General features: G+C 40.3%; 1 protein-coding gene across 8 annotated transcripts in view; it reads left to right on the top strand.

Moving 5' to 3' along the window:
- NEK11 (NIMA related kinase 11) overlaps nucleotides 1-20,681 on the top strand; it is a 254,435-nt gene that overhangs the window by 166,512 nt on the left and 67,242 nt on the right. For all 8 annotated transcript variants that reach the window (XM_059162590.1, XM_059162595.1, XM_059162596.1 and 5 more), the window contains one exon: nucleotides 19,241-19,301. In XM_059162590.1, coding sequence (XP_059018573.1) covers nucleotides 19,241-19,301 — 61 coding nt within the window. The remainder of the gene's footprint in view (nucleotides 1-19,240; nucleotides 19,302-20,681) is intronic.

Consider the following 20,681-nt stretch of genomic DNA (forward strand, 5'->3'; position numbering starts at 1 on the left):
TCCCACATGGCCTTTGCAAACAAAGGGCCCTTCCCACTCTTCTGTGATTCATTTATACAGAGAAATTTAATTTTATTTTCTGAATATTTTATTCATCTGGAAAGACAGAGTGAATACCATTTCAAGTTGTCTGGTCTAGGAAGAAAGGAATGTGACACATCTGGGACATTGTTGGAGGTACTATCCTTTCTACATGACCCACATAGGACCACATCATACCAGAGGAAGCAACAATCATTCTTATTAAGACAGGGTCAGCTTTGCAGCCCAACAGGTGCCATGCTAAGTCCTTTCCATGCCTTGTCCCATTTTATACTCACAGGCACTTTCCGGAGCTAACATCTTCTGTCCCACTTTACAAAGAGGAAAGTGCGACACAGAAAGAAAGAATAACTGACTTGACCTAGGTCACCCAGTCCATTGACAGAGCTGGAATTCAAACCAGCAAATTCTCCTTGTCAATGAGGAGACATGTGGGGTGAGTGCAGAAGTGAATGTAAAAGTTTCGTAAAGGAGAGGAAAAGAAGATGCCTGGGACCTAAGGGGCAGCTCCAAAATGTGTGAGAACGTGACCGAAGGATTTAAAATCGTGTTGAAAACACAGGACCAAGTTTCCCACGTACTCTGTGGGATTCATGTAGGAGTAAAGCTAGAACTGGAGTCAAAAATAATAACGTGCCATAAAGAAGTGTGTATCACAAGGGCTATCTTTTGGAACATGAATCGATCAACGTTCCTTAAATGGCAGGACTTTCCTCCCTAGACTACCGGGCACGTGGCGTGAGAAGAGATAAATAGTTCATCAGGAGCAAGTGAGCTTTTGGGAGGGAGGGGTGGTGGCTTGGGGGCAGGCTCCTGGCACACTGCTACAACTCCTTCAGCCTCCCCAGCTCCTGAAAACTTCATTGCACAAGTTGCTGGGTGGCCATCGTGATGCCACTCCCAGCAGCCCTGCTTTCTTTTCCCTCCTCTCCATCTTTTACATTTCCAAACTGTGATCCAAAATGTCCAAAGAGTTCTGGATCAGATACCTATGAATGCAAACCTGAGCACTAATAGGAGACAGCTGCAGTGAGAAGGTTTTCATAATGCAGAATAAACAAGGCATGAGCAGTGAAATGTGGACACATTGACAATCACGTTTCAGTGACTCCGAATTCAGTGACAGAGGCATTTGGAGTGACGGGAGCCTGGGGGCTTGCCTCCAGTTTGAATGTGGCAGATGTGGCTCCGTGTTCCCGTCATGACACAAGCACTGAGACCTTTTTTGCTTTGACAGAGGTGACCATTGGTGGTGAGCTAGGAGTGAAGATGTCAGCTTCCTGATTTCGGGACAGTTTCTGTGAAGGTGCCATCCACTCTGTCCTGTGGCTTTGCACCGAATGGCACCCTCTGCCATCCTATGAATTATGAATGCAAATAAACAAGGGTTTGCCTTCCAATGAGATCGAAGTGAAATGTGAAAGGTCCATCTGAGTGTGTAGAAAATGGATAAGGTCACCTTGGTGTTTGGTTTCTGTAACTTAGTGACATTTTGCAGGATGCAGTGGATAGAGTTTAAAGAATGGACAGTAGCTTAGTACAAGAACAGGGGTGGATTGTGGGAAAGAACATGGGTGGGTTGTTGCTTGGGTCATACATTCATACACCACACAGATGAGGGTTCTAGGCACTGGGTGGAAGGTCGTGAAAAGCAGACCCAATGCCACCTTCATGGACATCTCACCTAGTCTCCTGTGTTTATGGAGTATCCATAGACTGTCAGCTCCCAAATGTGTATCTTCCATTCTGCACTTCTGTCTCCAGATTCATATCCCCTGTCTGTCCAGGAGTGGGGATAGATGTCATGTGGACTTCTAATAGACATCCTGAACTAAGCATGTCCAAAACTGAAGGAATACACCCCAGCCCCAGGCCCAGTCAGCTCCTCCTGAGTCAACCTTGACTCTTGCATGTCCTTTCACTCACATTCCACTTCCAGTGCATGAGCAAAACCTATTGACTCAATGTTTAGAAGATCATTATTTAGCACCTCTACTCCTACTGCTGGAGCCACCATCGCCTCCCCAGTGTATGACTGCAGTAGCTTCCAACTGGCCTCCTGGCAACCCTCCCTCCCATACTTCACTCAAACGAAAAGGCACAAGTCTGTTCAAAATGGCCTTGCAGCATCCCCTCATCACCCATGGAAGATCTCCTCCCTTCCATCACTGTGAGAATCACCCTTGCCCACCCCACTCTAGTCACATTAGCCTTCTTGCTGTTTCCGGAACACATCAGGCACGTTTCTGCCATTGGAAGCCTAGAACGCACTCCCCTCCAGATACACAAATTATTTTGCTCCCTCTCTATCTTCAAGTTTGTGCTTATATGCCATCATCTTGGGGAGGACTCAGACTACTTAGAGAATTTAGCACTTGCTGGTGTGAGAAGTCCTTGTGTCCTTTCCCTGCTGTATTGTCCTCCGTAGATCTTAACACTTCTGACCTACCACTGTTTATTTGCTTACTCATTTATAGTTTCTCTCCCCCTTCTAGAATGTAATCCAGTTGGGCAAAGATTTTGCTTGTATCACTGCTGTATCCCCAGCACCTTGAATAGTGTTCAGCACAGAGCAAACATTGAGCACATATTGGGGAGTAAATAGATGAATAAATGCCTACAAGGATAAGCTAGTGGTACAGGTAGCCAATATGCCAGAACACACACAGCTAGAGCAAAGAGGAAAGGAAGAAGTTGAGGTGATGGAAGAAATGGGCATTTGGGGGAGGGGTCAAAACACCTCCTGAGAGGGGTTCAGGAAGTTCCTAGCAGAGGGGTTCTCAGCTGTGACCTGATGGATGGAAAAAGCACTCTCTGCTGTAAGAAAACAGAGTTGGGAGAGGAGTGTTTCAGAGGGGCGTAGTGTGTGTAGGAAGGCCCAGGTCATGAGAGGGCTTGGCAAGTTTGAGAAATTGCAAGAAGACTGATGCTATTGGAGAGGTCAGGCCAGCAGTAGCTACACCAACAAGGTCTTGTAAGGAGAGTGGGTTTTATTTTAAGCGCAAGGCCAATCCAGTGAAGGGCAACTGAAGTCAAGTCTTAAAGTGAATCTATGGCAGTAGAAATTGGAGCGACAGTGGCAGTGAAATGTGGCGGCTGGCTGAGAGGGGCCCTGAGGGAAATTTCAGGGACTTGGTGGCAATATGGGTATTGTATGTGGAAGATCTGGGCATTTCACTGCATGCAAATTTTACCTCAGTAAGAATAATACATCATCAATGATGTCATCAAGACAAGAAAAACCACCAAAAAAAACTACACCAGAATTGTGATATCCATACATATATTGTGAACACGTGTAAGTTAGCCGGTATCAAGGCTGTGTCTTTGACTCCTTGTAGCCCATGCATGACTTCAGGAGTCATGCTTCAAGGAGGTCCTAGGTACACTCAGGTAAGGTGTCTTAGGGAAAAAAAAGTTGAGTCCAGAATGACTAAGCTTGAGTGGGGAGAAGGGTTCTGTATGGTTTGGTCTCATCCTGCAGGACGACTCTGTCAAGACCGGTGACAAAGAGGTAAAAGAAATCAGCCCCTTCACACCCTCACACCCACTGATAGGGACCCTTGAGTGGCCCAAGGGTCTGAGTGAGATGAAGCTTAGCTGAGCTCCCCTCTGGCTGGAGCTCTACTGGGTGGTTATGTCCATTCCATGTATACATTTATAGATCTTTGTTTGGATTTGTTCCACAGACAGAAATGGTGTTGGGCCTGGCAGCACACCACGTAGGTACCCATTCCCACTCACCCTGAGTGGCCTTCAGCCCCAGGAAACTCAAACACTTCATAGCTGTGCAACTGTTTATATCTGGGTTGCTAACTGTCCAGCCTTTTGTGGTGTGGCTTTGGGAGTCAGCATCACCCACCTGGCAGGAGAGTGCTGAGGGTGCTAGGTGAAGACAGATGGTTGGGTTTTTACCACCTCATGGTGTAGGGGCATGAAGCAGAAGAACAACCCTCTTGGAGGTTCTTGAGAATGTCTAAAGGTAGATGTACAATTGCTAAGGGCTACTGGTTCCTAAACTGAGCCCTCATCCCAAAATAAGGTCGTCTGGCAGCTAGTTGCCATTCTTCCATTTGTTTGTTCATTCATTCACTCGTTCGTTCATTCATTCATTCATTCATTCATTCACAATTAATTCCAAGAAGGGCACAATATTATGAACTGGTTACATTTTACTGGGGTCGGTGGGGTAGGGAGAGCCGTGGAGTGAAGGACAGTGTCTTTACATCTCCCCTTGCCTCTCTTTGGCTCCTTCCTCTACAATCTCTTCTTCATCCAGATAAAGGTCAAGCATCCTTAGACTTTGGACAACAGGCCTCATGTGACTAGGCTTCTCTATGAGTAGGTTCTCATTGCTTTGTTCCCTCAAGGGAATAAGTAACTGTCAGCAACAGCTTCAGAAACAACTGCTTCAGAAAGAGATTTCTTCAACTGCATTATCCATTCCAATAATTTGAGCAGAAAGTTAAACTGGGTTCAGTCCAAGAACTGAGCATATTGGTTGTGTACCAAACAAACATTTTTGAGCCTTCGGTTTAACAAACACGTGTTATAGTTAAAATGTGTCAGGCATGGAGCTATGTACTTATGGATGCTAACATTTATTCCTCCTAACAACCCATTTTACAGATGGGGAAATGAAGATGTGAATGGTTTAAGTAATTGCTCAAGACACATGACAGGCAAATGGCAAGGCAAGGCAAGGCAATGGCAAGGCCAGATTTAAACTCAGGTGGGCTTATTCCAGAGCCCTTGCTCTTAACCACTAGGCTGTGCCCTTCTCCTTTGGTCCATTCTGCCAGAGCCTCAGTTTTAGGCCAGTGGCCAGCTTCCCTTCATGATTTAAATACACCCTAAATCCTATTCGTTTCAGCCAATCTCGCCATCACACTCTACTTACCAGGGACTGGTTTAAAATAAATATGCAATCAATTCTGGCCAAAAAGTGTGAGGATATACTTTCTTGGGGAGGAGGGGGTCTGAGAATGCCTGGAAAGGAGCATATTGGGGCTCTTTGTTTAAGGTGGTTTATGGAGATTTTTGGTTACTTGTAGCTGAAACTTTCCTAGGTGATATAGATGCTAAATTAAGATACATTTTCTAACAGGAATATTGACATAGAAATATAGTTGTGTAGTTATTGGATTATATTTTCAAGATTTTATTTGTTTATTTAACAGAGAGAGATCACAAGTAGGCAGAACAGCAGGCAGAGAGAGAAGGGGAAAGCAGGCTCCCTGCTGAGCAGAGATCCCAATTCAGGCCTCAATCCCAGGACCCTGAGATCATGACCTGAGCCAAAAGCAGAGGCTTAACCCACTGAGCCACCCAGGCACCCCTCATAAGTTAGTTCTATTTTTAACTTTCTGAGGAGCCTCCATGCTGTGTTCCAGAGTACATTCCCACCAACAGTACAAGAGGGTTCCCCTTTCTCCACATCCTTACCAACACCTTTGTTTCTTGCGTTGTTGATTTTAGCCATTGTGACAGATGTGAGGTGGTATCTTATTGTGGTTTTAATTTGTATTTCTCCGATGATAAGTGATGTTGAGTATCTTTTCATGTGTCTGTCAGCCATCTGGATGTCTTCATTGGGAAAGTGTCTATTCATGTCTTCTGCCCATTTCTTAACTGGATTTTTTTTGCGGGGGGTTGTTGTGTTTGATAAGTTCTTTATAGATTTCGGAGACCAACCCTTTATCAGGTATGTCATTTGCTAATATCTTCTCCCATTCAGTAGGTTGCCTTTTAATTTTGTTGATTGTTTCCTTCACTGTGCAGAATCTTTTTATCTTGATGAAGTCCCAATAGTTCATTTTTGCTTTTATTTCCTTGCCTCTGGTGATCTGTCTAGCAAGAAGTTGCTATGGCTGAGGTCAAGGAAGTTTCTACCTGCGTTCTCTAGGATTTTGTCTCACATTTAAGTCTTTCATCCATTTTGAGTTTATTTTTGTGTGTGGTGTGAGAAAATGGTCCAGTTTATTCTTCTGCATGTTGCTGTCCAGTTTTGCCAACATCATTTGCTGAAGAGAATTTTTCCTTTGGATATTCTTTCCTGGTTTGTTGAAGATTAATTGATGATATAGTTGAGGGTCCATTTCTGGGTTCTCTATTCTGTTCCATTGACCTATATGTTTGTTTTTATGCCAGTACCATACCATATATAGAAATATAGAAATCCAGAATAATGATGCCTCCCATTTTGTTTTTCTTTTTCAGGATTGCTTTGGCTATTTGGGGTCTCCTGTGTTTCCATAAAGTTTTAGGATTGTTCATTCCAGCTCTGTGATAACTGCTGGTGGTATTTTGATAGGGATTACATTAAATGCATATATTGCTTTGTGTGGTATGGACATTTTAGCAATGTTTGCTTTTCCAATCCACGAGCATGGAATGCTTTTCCATGTATTTGCTGTTCTCTTCAGCTTCTTTCATAAGTGTTCAGGGTACAGTTCTTTTACCTCTTTAGTTAAATTTATTTCTAGGTATCTCATTGATTTTGGTGCAATTGCAAATGAGATCAATCCCTTGATTTCTTTTTCTGCCACTTTGTTATTGGTGTATAGAAATGCAACAGATTTCTGGACATTGATTTCATATCCTCCAACTTTGCTGGATCTATGTATGAGTTCTAGCAATTTTTTGGTGGGGTCTGTTGGATTTTCTACATAAAGTATCATGTCATCTGCAAATAGCGACAGTTTGACTTCTTCCTTGCTGACTTGGATGCTTTTTATTTTTTCTTGTTGTCTGATTGTGAGCCTAAGAGAGAATTCTAGTACTATCTTAAATAGTATTGGTGAGAGTGGACATCCTTGTCTTATTCCTGACTATAGGGGAAAGGCTCCTAGTTTTCTTCACTGAAGATGATATTAGCTGTGATTCTTTTGTATATGGCCTTTATGATGTTTGGGTATATTCCATCTATCCCTGCTTTGTTGAGGGTTTTTATCAGGAACGTGTGCTATATTTTGTCAAATGCTTTTTCTGCATCTATTAACAGGATTATATGGTTCTTATCCTTTCTTTTATTAATGTGTACACCACTGAATTCTTCATGGTTGGGAGATTTTTATGTTTTTCAGGAGTCATAATTCTCTAATTATACCAATACTAAGTTGACTAGGAAAACAAGAGAAGTGGTTGGCAATTTTAGGTGGTTGGTTTTTTGTTTTGTTTTGTTTTCTAATGGCCCATAAAAAGGCTTCAGAACATTAAAAAAGTGTTAACTCAAAGCTGCCATTTAATTGAATTTTTGATTTCTAGTGTATGCAAGGTTCAAAATATTAAAGTATCTGACACAGAAGACTTCAATGATAAATGTGATTCTTTTGAGTTTTGTCACTCTCTAATTCATCATGAACATATCTAGTACTATACACACCAAAGTTTTTCACATATTTCTTGAATGAAAACAAAAGTAAAGAGATTTTGCTATTGCTTCATATATCCTTGGTTTTAATGTAAGTTCTATAGTTATAGCCCCTCCCTCCACATATATGTTTGGGCATACACATCTCACTATTCTAAATGTAAAGCTGAGCAAAGAAAGGGCATCTTGTTCTGGAAGCCATGCAGGGAAGGACAGATTTCTTAGTCTTAATGCTTAAATAGTGCTTCTTGAAAGCCATCTTGATTTTTACATGAAGATGATGTCAGAGTTGTGAAATGTATCTACATTGTAATTAAAAGTTATAAACTCATATCTATAACACAGTGTAACAAATATCATGATGCTAAGTGATTCCATGTCAGCACATTGCGGGTATTACCTTCCAAAGGGTATTTGGAAATGTCTGATGACATGTTTAATTGTCACAGCTTGGATGAGGGAGGGTACTGTAGTGGGTAGAAGCCAGGGATACTGCTAAACATCCTACAGTGCACATGACAGCCCCCCACCCAAAGAATTACCAAGCCTAACACATCACTAGTACTGAAGTTGAAAAGTCTTGAGTTAGCAAAATAGGTGCTTGTGGAAATTCTTCCCAAACTTAAAGTAACATTTTTACTAATTGAATAATTGAGAATTCTCTAAGGCAAACAGAATGTTTCTAGAACAGTCCTCATTGTTTCCTCAATGTTTCTAGAACAATCCTCTACTTTAATGGCAAGCTCATTAAAGTAGACTATCACCAATCATTCATGTTGGCTAAAGTCCTTGAATCTGTGGTCCACGGGCCAGCAACATCAGTTGCTGTTGAGAGCTTGTTAAAATGCAGAATCTTAGCTCTATTGCAGACCTGCTGAATCAGATTCTGCAGAATCTCAGCCCTACTCCAGACCTGCTGAATCAGATTCTGCATTCTTAGCCAGATCCCTGGATGAGTCCTACACACAGTGAAATTTGAGAATCACTGGGTAAGAGGACTGTGTATCTATACCTTACCTCCAAAGCTGATCTGTGCCTAGAAACAGGCCAAGAGCTCCACTTCCTAAGAATAAGAAATAAGGTTGGAAAGCTTCCCTCTCACAGGTGTGAGGTAGAAATTACTCCATGCAAAAGTTTCCTGTTAACTGTTTCCATTGCTCCTTTTAGGTTTTTCTCCACAGGTCAGCAATTAAAAGGAGAGTGAGGCAGTAACTAGTTTACTGTGGTGATCACTTTGTAATGTATATAAATGTTGAATCACTATGTTGTACACCTGAAACTAAAATAATACTGTATGTCAACTACACTTTCATTAAAAAAAGGAGACTGAGAAATTCATTGAAGCACACTGAATTTTAATATTCAAATTAACACAGGATTTGATACAGATCTGCTATCACCAAATGTGAGTTACTGATTTCAAAAATACTTTTCCAGTTTCATCCTAAAATCCCTTTGGGTAACTGTGACCTATGTTTGTAGGGCTAACATATAAAAATCCTTTCAGTTAACCTCCGTAGAGAAAAAAGCAAAACATGCTCTATCTTTTCTTTAAAAGTTGCTCCACAATCTAAGGAATCTTAATTCTAATACGAAGTAGCAAGATATAAATAACTACATATAAATTTCTACTAGTTGAAATGCTAGAGCTTGCTAAATGTTTTAAAGAAATATTTTAAAGAAACATAAAGGTCATTTGAGGGCAGGGGTGGGAAAGAAACATTATTTTTTAATCTCAAAGAAAGAACAAAAGACATGTCTTAGTTGAAAAATTAAAGGCAGTTTAGAGCTAAAGATACTAAAGCAATCTTTCTTCTAATGAGAGGAACTTATGTATAATAGAATAGAGTTTCTTATAGTAGAAAACTTTTATTTGAACAAAAGAGTAAGGACAGATAGCTTGTGAAGTCCCAGGACTAAATTCAGTAAAGACACTGAGGATTCCAGAGTGTACAGAACAGGAAGGTCTGTTAAGGTATTTGCCCACATGAGGAGTTCCCAAACGATCTTTCTGGGACTTCCACAGGATAAGCTGGGTTTCACAGACAATTAGGCTTGGGAAGCATAATGTTAAACAAGGTTTTAGATCTTTACTAGAAGGCTTTTCAAAGCTTTCAATACTTTCATGAAGGTTATGAATCTCTAAGATACCATAGACCATGTTGCCAAGACATATTTTCATAGATTCATTTTAGAAAGTTGTTCATACATACTTTGATAAATGACAGTACATGTTGTTTAGTAACAGTAGCAGGGATGCTTTCATACATTGCCTTGATGAGTTACAGTTTCGTTGAGGCCAAGGTAGATAAATCTGTGACCCAGAGAGTAAAGTGTCCAGTTCCTTATGGGTCATAGGATCTGTAGGACAAATAACGTGAGGCCTGTTAGAATGTGGAATTAGGAGGATTCGTGAACCAGCCCCAGGAAGGACCAAGCTTGAAGCAAGGAAAGCCTGAGAAACTAATGAGCAGAAACCTAAATTTGGGCTGAGAAATTCTACACCTGACACTCTCATCCTCCATGTGAGGCTTTTATCCTTCAGTAGTTGTGTGTCCCACAGTGCCTAGCAATGTGTACTCTGTGGTGGTCACAGGGAAGGAGAACTTTGTGCAAGGCTTCAGCCCACAGTGGGCTCATCTTTGAAAGCACATTCATCATTTTGGGACATTTGGAAGGAAGTTTCCCAGAAGGCTCAGGAGAAGGGATCTCACCAAAGGAAGTTCCAGTTGGGGGTAGTAGCCTGTGAGGTCTATCTGTCCCTGGGGTCAGCTCAGAAGGAGTCAGGGAATAGCCTTATGAGAGAACATCTGAGAGCCAAGAAAGAAAGTGACAGATGGAAGCAGAAGATGACCATCAGGTGGCTCAGAAGGAAGCTCAGCAAATAAGAGCCGCTGAAAGAATTGAATGGGGGAAATGCATTCAAAGTCTAAATGCATTCAAGTTTGCGCAGGACTGGGAACTCTGAATTTACGTAAAACCTGCATGGTAAGGTAGAAACAGGAATACTCTGTTCATTGTCTTGGTGTGACTTTTCTGTTTATTGATTGCTTCCCATTTGCCCAGCTCCGAGCTAATAATTACTCAACAGGCACGGTCCTGCACTCATGGAGCTCACAATAACGAACAAAACATTTAATTTTGTCTTTGGATAAGTGAATCAAAAGAAACAGAGCACTGCGGGAGGGTTGACTGAAGCGGTGGTAGAAATGTAATTTAGACAGAACGTTTGAGATTTGAAGGAGGAGGAAGACAGTCACTTAAGTATGTGAAGCCAGAGCATTTTCAGCCATGAGAAGGGCCCCACGGTGCAAAAGATCATGGTGCCTTTGAAAAAAGAGAGCAGTGTGGCTGGAGCAGAGTCAACAGGAGAGAAGCAGGAGGAGGCGAGGTTGGAAAGATGGAGAGGAGCGGGATCAAACGGGGCATGGCAAGCCATGACAGGATTTCCTTCTGTATACAGGGCTCTGGATTGTATTCCATGCACAGCAACAAAGTAATGACTCTTGTGGGGGAAATCGATTAAAGCGGTGCTACAGCAGAGAGAAGAAAGGAGGTTGTTGCATGGTCCAGGCAAGAGCTGATGGTGGCTTGAGCTACAGTAGCTGTTGGATTTTTATGTTTACTTTTAATGTTTGGCTCTTTCTCTTTTAATAGAAAGAAAGGCCTTTGTACTGGTTTCCAGTTTAGCTTCTGGGTTCCCACCAGCCACCTGATGGTAGAGAGTGTGTATTGCAGGGGAAATAATGTGGGAATTGACTGCTGGAAGAGGATGCTCTGGGATACCCTGGGACACAAGTTCACCCCTCCCAGCCTCTGTTCATGCCTTCTCTTCTCTCCCATCTATGGAAATGGATCATCTGTCCCCAAATAGTGAGCTAAAGCTACATCTGTCTCTTTCATCTTCGTACACATTTGGCACATAACCAGTATTCCGTAAATGGTTCCTAAATGGAATAAACTGGGTAGTGGAGTGACACCTGTGTGTGTGAACTAAATCTTTCACCACGGCTAGCTCTAAGATGAGGAGATATTCTGGATTATTTAGTAAGACAGAACTTGCTGATGAATAAGTGAGAATCTATGCAGTATGATTTTTATAGCCCTGTAATGATACCACGTGATTTTCTCCTTTGACATGCCTGCTTTCTGCTGCCTGAAATTTGCTATTAGAAATTCATTCCTCTGATATGAGGTTGTATCCCTTATCGAAACACAAATATCCTGAGATAACACATGAGCCTTATCAATTGTCCTGGGCTTTCCCAGTATCTTTTCTTGAGAGAAAGCAAATTTCCGTGAGAGGAGGATGAAACAAAGTAGGAAGGAGCTCCTTGTGGAGAAAATGCACTCCTTGGGATGGGTGGGAGCATGTAGTAAAGAGTGAGAACAGAGAAAAGAGGACAGTTTCTAAAAGTTCACATTCTTTGGCTCAACGATTCCACTAACCTAAAAAATAATGTTATACATGGGGCCAAGTTTTATGTCCCATGATAGTCACTGCAGTAGTACTTACAACAAAAAAAGTGGAGGCAACAAGATGTCTGGTGATGGAGGCACGGGATAAAGAATGTGATATGGCTATACAGCGCAATTTTGTGCTGCTATTCAAATTATGTTCCTGGAGAATTCTTACTAGCATGGGATGAACGTCCAAACAAAAATGCATGATTGTCTGTGTGTTCCATGTATACCATACATCTACAGTATAATTTCAAATATCTGAAAGATAGGTCTAGGTAAAAAAGACTGACTAGATATGTGCATATATATTGGTGAAAGTTGCATCAACAGTGATGGGTTACTTTGGTGATATTATTTTCTTTTGATAATTTTCTATTATTTTCCAGAATAAAAAATAAATATGAATTACTAGAGGATGTATTATTTTTAATATCTCTGTATAAACATTGTTTCAAAGGACAGGTTGCCCCAGATGTCATGGCTTTCTTTGCGGCCTCTGGGCAGGTGTTGGTAGGTCTCACGTCCATTACAGATCCCACCGACCTTTTCAGAACAGCTGCCTTTGCCCCCTTAGGAGCAATTTCTAATATACTGGCCAAATTACTGCATCTACTTCTGAAAAAAATCTGGGTGTTTGACTGCACTTGAATCTGTGGGGCAGTTTTTCAGAGCTGAGTCTTATCTGATGTTCCTCATGCCTCAGGGACCTATTCCTATTAGGGAGGAGTTGGTGGTTATGGGGGAAGGAGGCCTGAAGAGTGTCTACATTCATCAGCAAAAGAACCGTGACATCATTTGCACAGCATTTGAAATTCGGCTCCCTGGCACTTGGCTGAAATGAGTGCAGGCTGGTGGCACTGTAATTTGGCTTCTGTCTGGAGGTGGTTGCTTTTTTAGGCCACTTAGCTCTGGCAGAGATTAATTTAAATTGTGAAACAGTGAGGAAATGCACAGGTTCCAGGCAACAGCATAATCTGTGCATTGTACCAGCCATAATATGCTCCTGCAAGGTGTTTCCATGACTGAACTTCTTGCTGAAGTACAAACATGGCACAGAATAGTGGAAATCATCTTTTGAAAAGACGTTGGTATTCATTTCCATTTTCTTCCTTTCTCCTGGGGGTGGATATATTTCTACTGGGGTCTTTTATGTTCGATTAAATGATAATTTCTGCAACACAAGGAATGAGTTTATTGCTAAATTAATTGCAGTGCAGTAAAACAAGTTCCCTAACTCCTTTCCTAAATTATTTAATATAAAAAAAATAAAAGAAGCTGATCTTTGTAATGAGTTCCCTCTTTTTCAAAATACAGAAAGTTTCATTTAAATGTTAAAAAGTATAGTTGGCATCTTATTTAATTCTGTAGCTTCTTAATCTATTAGTGTAATTTATTTTGATCACCAAGTTGTTCAGATTTAACCAGGAGAAAATAATATGTATGGGAAGATAGAGCTATATATGTAGATCACCTGGTCTCAGTCAGGGGAGATTTTGCCCCTCAGGAAACGTTTGGCAGTGCCTTGTGACTTTTTTGGTTTCTACATCCCAGGGTTGAGAGATGAGTGATGGGAATATTTTATTGGCATCTAGTGAGTTGAAGCCAAGTATGCTACTAAGCATCCTGTAACATACTCACAGAATTATCTGGCCCAAAATGTCAGTGACACCAACGTAGAGAAACCTTGGTGTTTATAGATAGATGGGGGAATGAGCATGTGAACGTGGTGCCCCAACATCAAGGTGAAGGGTATATGGGAATTTTGTACTGCTTTTGCAACTTTTTAAAAAAAGTTTTCTTTAATATATTCTTTAATAAGACACAACTGAGCCCCTAGTATGTCAGTTAAACATGGGGATGTGGATCCATAGGAAGTAGAGAGGAAACAAATGTAATCTTAACCCCATTCCTTTTGGCAAATAATGGAAATACAGAATACAAACGGACCAATTCTCTCAGTGTCTCAGATTTTATGGTCTTTGAAGACACCATAACAGTTTTATAATGAACTTTGCTGTAATCTGTTAAAGAATCTTCAAATTTAATAATGGGGATGCTTAAGAATTGTAGTTTTCCTTAGAGCAAAATTTAACTCAAACATAATAAAAAGGGACCGTACTAATACTCCTTATATGAAGTATGAGAATTAATGTCTTATGCAAGACCAATGCAACTATTTTCCTATCACTGAGATATAAAGTTAAATATGGTGTCATCAGCTGCTTATAAAAATAGGTTAAATACCAGAACAAAAAGCTTTCATTTTGAATTACAGTCAGCAAAAATGAAAAAACGAACAAAAAAAAACCCCAAAACTTGTGAATGGTTTTTAAATGATTTGTTATTAAATGTAAACATACATATGGTCAAAGCGCTTTTTAAAAACCTTCAAATTGTAATTTAACCAGAACTTACTAATACCCACCACAAACAATCAGGCAAATTCTAATATTCTGGTAGCAGTATATTAGGAAGTAACAGATATTAAATCTGAAACTTAGGAAATTAAATACATGGAAAAAAACCTATTTTAAAGGAAGAATAGAAGTTGGTAAGAACTATCACCACTGAAGTTTTCCTTATAAATATCTTCCTTGAAATTTACAGTGAAATCAAACAAGGTGGGCAGAATATGCATAGCTACAAAACAAATGCAGTGATGAATTACAGCAGAAAGAGGGAATGCATTTTGTAATCCACAGGATCAGATTTGTGGATACAGATTTTCCTGTAGGTCTGATACTATTTCCAAATTTTAAAAATATTGTTCAGTGGGTACAATTGGAGTTTTGGTCTTAATGCCCTAATTAATCTGCATCTTAGAGACAGAAAGTTACTTGTCCTTTGTTGGGAATGTAAATTGAGCTCAGTCATTGTCCATGACCTCTTCTGCCCTAGTCTTCAGGGCAAGAAGGGAAATTGGCAGACTGTTTGTTTACTCTTCTTGAGGCCGAATTTAGATGGAGAACTGATGCTTTGCTTACGGTTCTCTTAGAACCTGGAGTTGGAAGCCATTGATGAAGAGCCCACCCCTCCGCACCCAGCCCATCTGTAGCTGCATTTGTCCCCAGGCTGCATTATATTGCATATATATCTCAGCAAAGAATTATTTTTGAGTTTTTTTCATGAGCTTGCACTCTGGTTCCTCCAGTAATATTGTGAAGCTCTGCTTGGGTTTGGAGCCCTGCCTTCTACTCTACGTATGTGTACTGTATATCTACATGTATATGTATGTGTACTGTAGTGACTAAGAAGAATTCAGGCTCTGGAGAACACCACCTGTTCCACCTCTTACTAGTTACATGAAATAGTCACAATATGGAGCCTGTCTGTGCCTCGGTTTTCTCAACTGTTAAATGGGGAGGAAAATAGCACCACTTAGTTGAGTTTAAATGAATTAACACATGTAGACTGGTTGAACAATGGCACATATTAAGACTTCAGTACAAGTTAGTATTCATTCACTCACTCACTCATTCATTCATTCATTCATTCAATTTCATTAGAATTATTTCCGCCCTTCCCACACTCTTCTACAGGATTCCCTGTCCTCTATGTTAGATGTCCCAGCCACTCAGATGCTTCCTACAGCCTGACTCTGGTGCTTGTTGTTTTTATTGCTTTGACTCAACTCAGATACTTATTGCAAATCTCCATGTCCTGTGGCAGGCACAGTGATTGGGACTTTTTAACCTTTTATATCTCTGTTCTTTTCCCATTCCATCCTGTTCTATCCAACTCTCTTCTTCCACCCAATGGTATTTCCAACAAGCCATACCCTCTACTAAAGGCTTTTTATTATTTCATTTGTTTTTTGTAAGAGCCCTGTGTGTGAGAGAAGACATTATTCTCCTTTTACAATGAGGAAAATGACAATTAGAGAGGTTAACCAACTTGACTGAGGCTACAAAGTTAAGAAGAAGTAGTATGCTTTTTCCTCCACTTTCTCAGTAAGGATGTACTTTGAGTGGGAAGAACCCTGCTGTCCAACTAGGGTTAGACTGTGATCTAAACAGTCAATGCCATTCTTCTGTTTTACTTCCTTGGAAATCATTGAGACTGGAAGAGATCTGCACAGGTAAGCGTTTAGCATTCCTCATGCTCCTGGGGCCATGCTGGGTGCTGGGGACATAAAAATGTGAAATACTTGGTAAGCAATCTCAGTTTATTTAGTGTTTCAGTTATTAGTTATCTTACTTACTGTGTAACAAAATGCTTCAAAACTTAATGGTTTTAAACAGTGATTTATTGTCTCTCATGATTCTCTAGGTAGATTGCCTGGACTCACTAGATAGTTCTGTTCCGTGTGATATTGTTTAAAGTCACTCATGGGGCTGCATTTAGCTGGGAGCTCGGCTTAGGGGTCCAAGATGGCCTCATGTATATGTCTGACAATTGATGCTGACTGTGACTGGGGGCCTCTGTCTCCTTCCACATGGCTTCTCATGCTGCAGGGCATCTCACCATAGTATCTCTCCAGTAGGAGAGCCTGAACTTCTTTACATGGTTTTTGGCTTCCAAGATAATAAAAATGGAAGCTACATGACCTCTTAAGGCCTAGTAGTAAAAGTCACAGAACATTACTTCTGCCACATTCTGAGGCCCAGAGCAAGTCACAAGGCCAGGTTAAGGCATGGGGAAAGAGAATCTAACTTTTGATGTGAGGAATGACATAGGAACAAAGGAATAGGAAGGATTATTGTAGCCATATTGGAAAACAATCCACACACTTACTGTCCATCTAACTCTTTGTGGAAGAACCAGGTTTTAGAGCTGAAAAACCCCTTAAGAATCATCTGATTCAACTGCTAGTTTCATAGATGCAGAACCTTAGACCTGGGAAGTCAAGCCACTTGAACCAGACCAGCACATTTAGTGGAGGAACAAGAGGTTGGTGTCACCACCTGTGAATGTCAGTGTGTGCTTTGCTTTACCTTCAACAGAGGATGTCTCTGCTGGGTTTCTCTTTGAGTCAAGGCTGTCCCTGTTAAGTTTGGAGTCCACAAGAGTGCAGAAGAAGGAAGGGATCTGTTTTTTCCTCTTCTGAATCATCCTGCCTCCCTATTACTGGGCTGGACACCAGGGTCTTCAGTTAGTGCTTTAGCCTCATTGACCAACGTTGGCCAAACATACCTTCTTCATCTTTGCCTCTTCTATACATCAGAGCATGAAATGATGCTGGGTTTTTATCACATGCATACAAAGCTGCTCAAACCCCACTAGATGTTATATTTTGAAACAACACATTTATGCAATGTTTTAGAGTACTCTTATACTACAGTGCATTTTTCTAAAGTTCACAAATACTTCAAATAAAATGTGTTGCTTGTTTTGAAATGGAGCAGGTGAGCCACAAATTATTGATTTCCCTCAATGTAACCTGAAAATAATTAAATGGTTCCATTTTCCCAGATCATTATGATGCTATTGTGTATATTTCCAGTCTCCTGGATAGAGGACAGGCATTTATTTTGTAGTAAAGACAGTATTTGTTGCCAAATACAGTTTTGGTACCCTCCCTTAGCTCTCATGAGGGTATCTGACTCTTATTGAGAGCTAAGGTAAGTAAGAGGTGCAATTCTTGGGTTTATGACCCTTTGAAGACCATACATTTCCAAAGAAGAATTGGTAGAGACATTCCCTAGAAAAAAAATATTCACTTGATTTTTTTTAAAAGATTTTATTTATTTATTTGACAGAGAGAGATCACAAGTAGACAGAGAGGCAGGCAGAGAGAGAGAGAGAGAGAGGGAAGCAGACTCCCTGCTGAGCAGAGAGCCCAATGCGGGCCTCGATCCCAGGACCCTGAGATCATGACCTGAGCCGAAGGCAGAGGCTTAACCCACTGAGCCACCCAGGCGCCCTTCACTTGATTTTTGATGTATTGAATAGATTATAGATGAACTAAAACCCTTTTCCCCATTCCATGTAGCATTTACTATTTTGTAAATTAAGTAAGTAATATTTATTTATTATAAAAAATTTAGAAAAGACGCAAGTACACAAAGGAGAAAATAAAGATCATCTATAATCTTACCTTATAGTCAAAACCACTGTTAACATTTTCAGTGTGGGTTCTTCCCATTGGAGAGATAGAGGAATAGATCTACAGATTGATAGAGATGGAGAGATTGAAATATATATATGTATACGTATAAATATAGGTATAGATATTTTTCTTTTAAAAAATTGGATCATACTACACCAAGATAAAAAACTTTAGCACAGTGAAAGAAGCCATCAACAAAACAAAAAGGCAATCTACTCAATGGGATATGATCTTTGCAAATGATATACCCGAGAAGGGTTTAATATTCAAAATATATAAGAAATTATACAACTCGACACAAAAAAAACCCAACAATTCAATTTAAAAATGGGCAGAGGTCCTGAATAGACTGTTTTCCAAAAGAGACATACAACGGCCCACATGAAAAGATGCTCAAAATCATTAATCATGAGAGAGATGCAAATCAAAGCCACAATGAGATATTACTTTATACCTGTCAGAACAGCTAAAATAAGAACACAAGAAATAGCGAATACTGATGAGGGTATGGAGGAAAAAGGAATCCTCATGCGCTGGTGGTGGGAATGTAAATGGGTACAACCATGGTGGAAAACAGTATGGAGGTGCCTCAAAAAATTAAAAATAGAATTACCATAAGATTCAGTAATTCCACTACTGGATATTTACCCAAAGACAACAAAAAAGTTGGAAAGATAGATGCACCCTTATGTTTATTGCAGCATTGCTTACAATAGCCAAGATATGGAAGCAGCCCAAATGTCCATCCATAGATGAATGGATAAAGAAGATGTGATATATATATATAATTTATATATAAGAGAATATTACTCAGGCATCAAAAAGAATGAAATCTTGCCATTTGCACCAACATGGATGGCCTTAGAGGATATTATGTTAAGTGAGAAAAAGATAAAGTCAGCAAAAGACAAATACCACATGATTTCACTCATATGTGGAATTTAAGAAACAGACAAATGAACAAACAAAAAGAGACATTAGCTGCTATTAAATACAGAGCACTGGTGGTTGCCAGAGGGGGGATGGGTGGGAGGATGGGTGAAACAGGTGAGGGAATTAAGATTACACTTACCTTAATGAGCACTGAGTAATGTATGGAAATGTTGAATCATTATATAGTATACCTGAGACTAATAATAACACTGTATGTTAATTATACATCAATTGCAAAAAAATTTTTAATGGGCTCATACTGTCAAATAATTTTGTCACCATCTTTTGTTTTGTTTTGCCTAAATGTGGCAAAAACACTTTTCTATGTCAATAAATATTCTTCTATCATACACAGAAGTAAATCCCTCTTGTTTTGACAGGACAGTGATATTGAAGCACTGGTCAGGTGTCTGGAAAATGTCCTGGGTTGCACCTCTCTAGGTAAGTTGCTTCAGATTCCAAAATGTAATGCTACCTGCTGATTCCAAAGGAATATCTGAGGAGTAGAACACTTGGAAGGAATCTTTTTTTTTTTTTTTTCAGATTTTATTCATTTATTTGATGGAGGAGGGGGAGCAGTAGAGGGAAAGGGAGAAGCAGGCTCTATACTGAGCAGGGAGCCCTATGTGGGACTCAATCCCAGGACCCTGGGATCATGACCCTGAGCCAAAGGAGGTGCTTAACCAACTGAGCCACCCAGGCACCTCACTTGGAAGGAATTTTACAGATATTTTAGTCCAACCTATTCATTTTATATAGGAGGAAACTGAGGCCAAGAGAAGGTGGAAGTCTGGCCCAGGCCCAGACAACTCAAAGTTTATTACTGTAAGTGACCAGCAGTCTCCAAGGATGAAAAAGTTGGAATTTAGTGGTCCATTGTGATCAAGCTGTGATCTGGCAGTGCATAATAAAACTCAGTCTTCCTGTAGAAAGAGATTGCATTCAGTCAAGCTACAAGGACCATCACTTGGAAGGTCATTCAGTTACTAGAAGCGATTTGGTTTGAAAAACAAAGCTGAAATTTCTTTAGCATTGTCAGTTTCAATAAATTGGATGACTGTGCTTCAAGGATAAAACCCTATTTCTTAGTTTCTCCTTCTTTTTCTATAATCGGAAAAGCCCAACTGTGGAAACTTCTAGCAATAGATGATGAATTGTCACACCTGCCATGGGTAGAAGGACAGAGGATATACCTACAGGTCCTGGGTGAAACAGGCTGGGATTTTTTTTTTTCTTTGTTTTGGGTTTTTTAAGTTTTTTTATTGCATGGCCCAAACAATCTCCTCACAGGGAATGGCAGAAATAAAGATGAAGTGTTCAGGTGTGCAAACATTCACCAATATTTTATTAGGAGATTTAGGCACAGTTTATACCCTTTGTGTAGCTTATTCCACATCTCTGCAAAGCCTCAGTCATAAATTGCTCCTGGATTTTTTCTCCTGATCATTGCTCTACAATCTGTTCCACTGCACATCAGTAACACTTACTGGGTACATTTAACTTCAAATCCAAGTATGGATTTGAAGACCAGGAAGGCTTTCCTTTGGCCAAGTCACTTTTCTTCTCTGGACCTTGGATTAGATCAGTAAGTTTCAGACTGGGCTCCTTGGGGACCTCCAAGAGCAGATAAGTCTCTGAGCAGCTAGAGAACAGAACCTATGTCTACACTGCTCATCTGTGTTTCTCCAGAGTCTGACGCAGTGTCTGGTGCAGAGGAGGCCCTTGACAGATATTTTAAAATATTTTTAAGAGAAATGAGATGCACACCCTGCTCCTTTACCAGCTTCAACCAAAATAGTTTCACTTGTATCTGTTTTATAA

This window comes from Mustela lutreola, chromosome 2 (assembly GCF_030435805.1).
Source record: "Mustela lutreola isolate mMusLut2 chromosome 2, mMusLut2.pri, whole genome shotgun sequence".
Lineage (NCBI taxonomy): Eukaryota > Metazoa > Chordata > Mammalia > Carnivora > Mustelidae > Mustela > Mustela lutreola.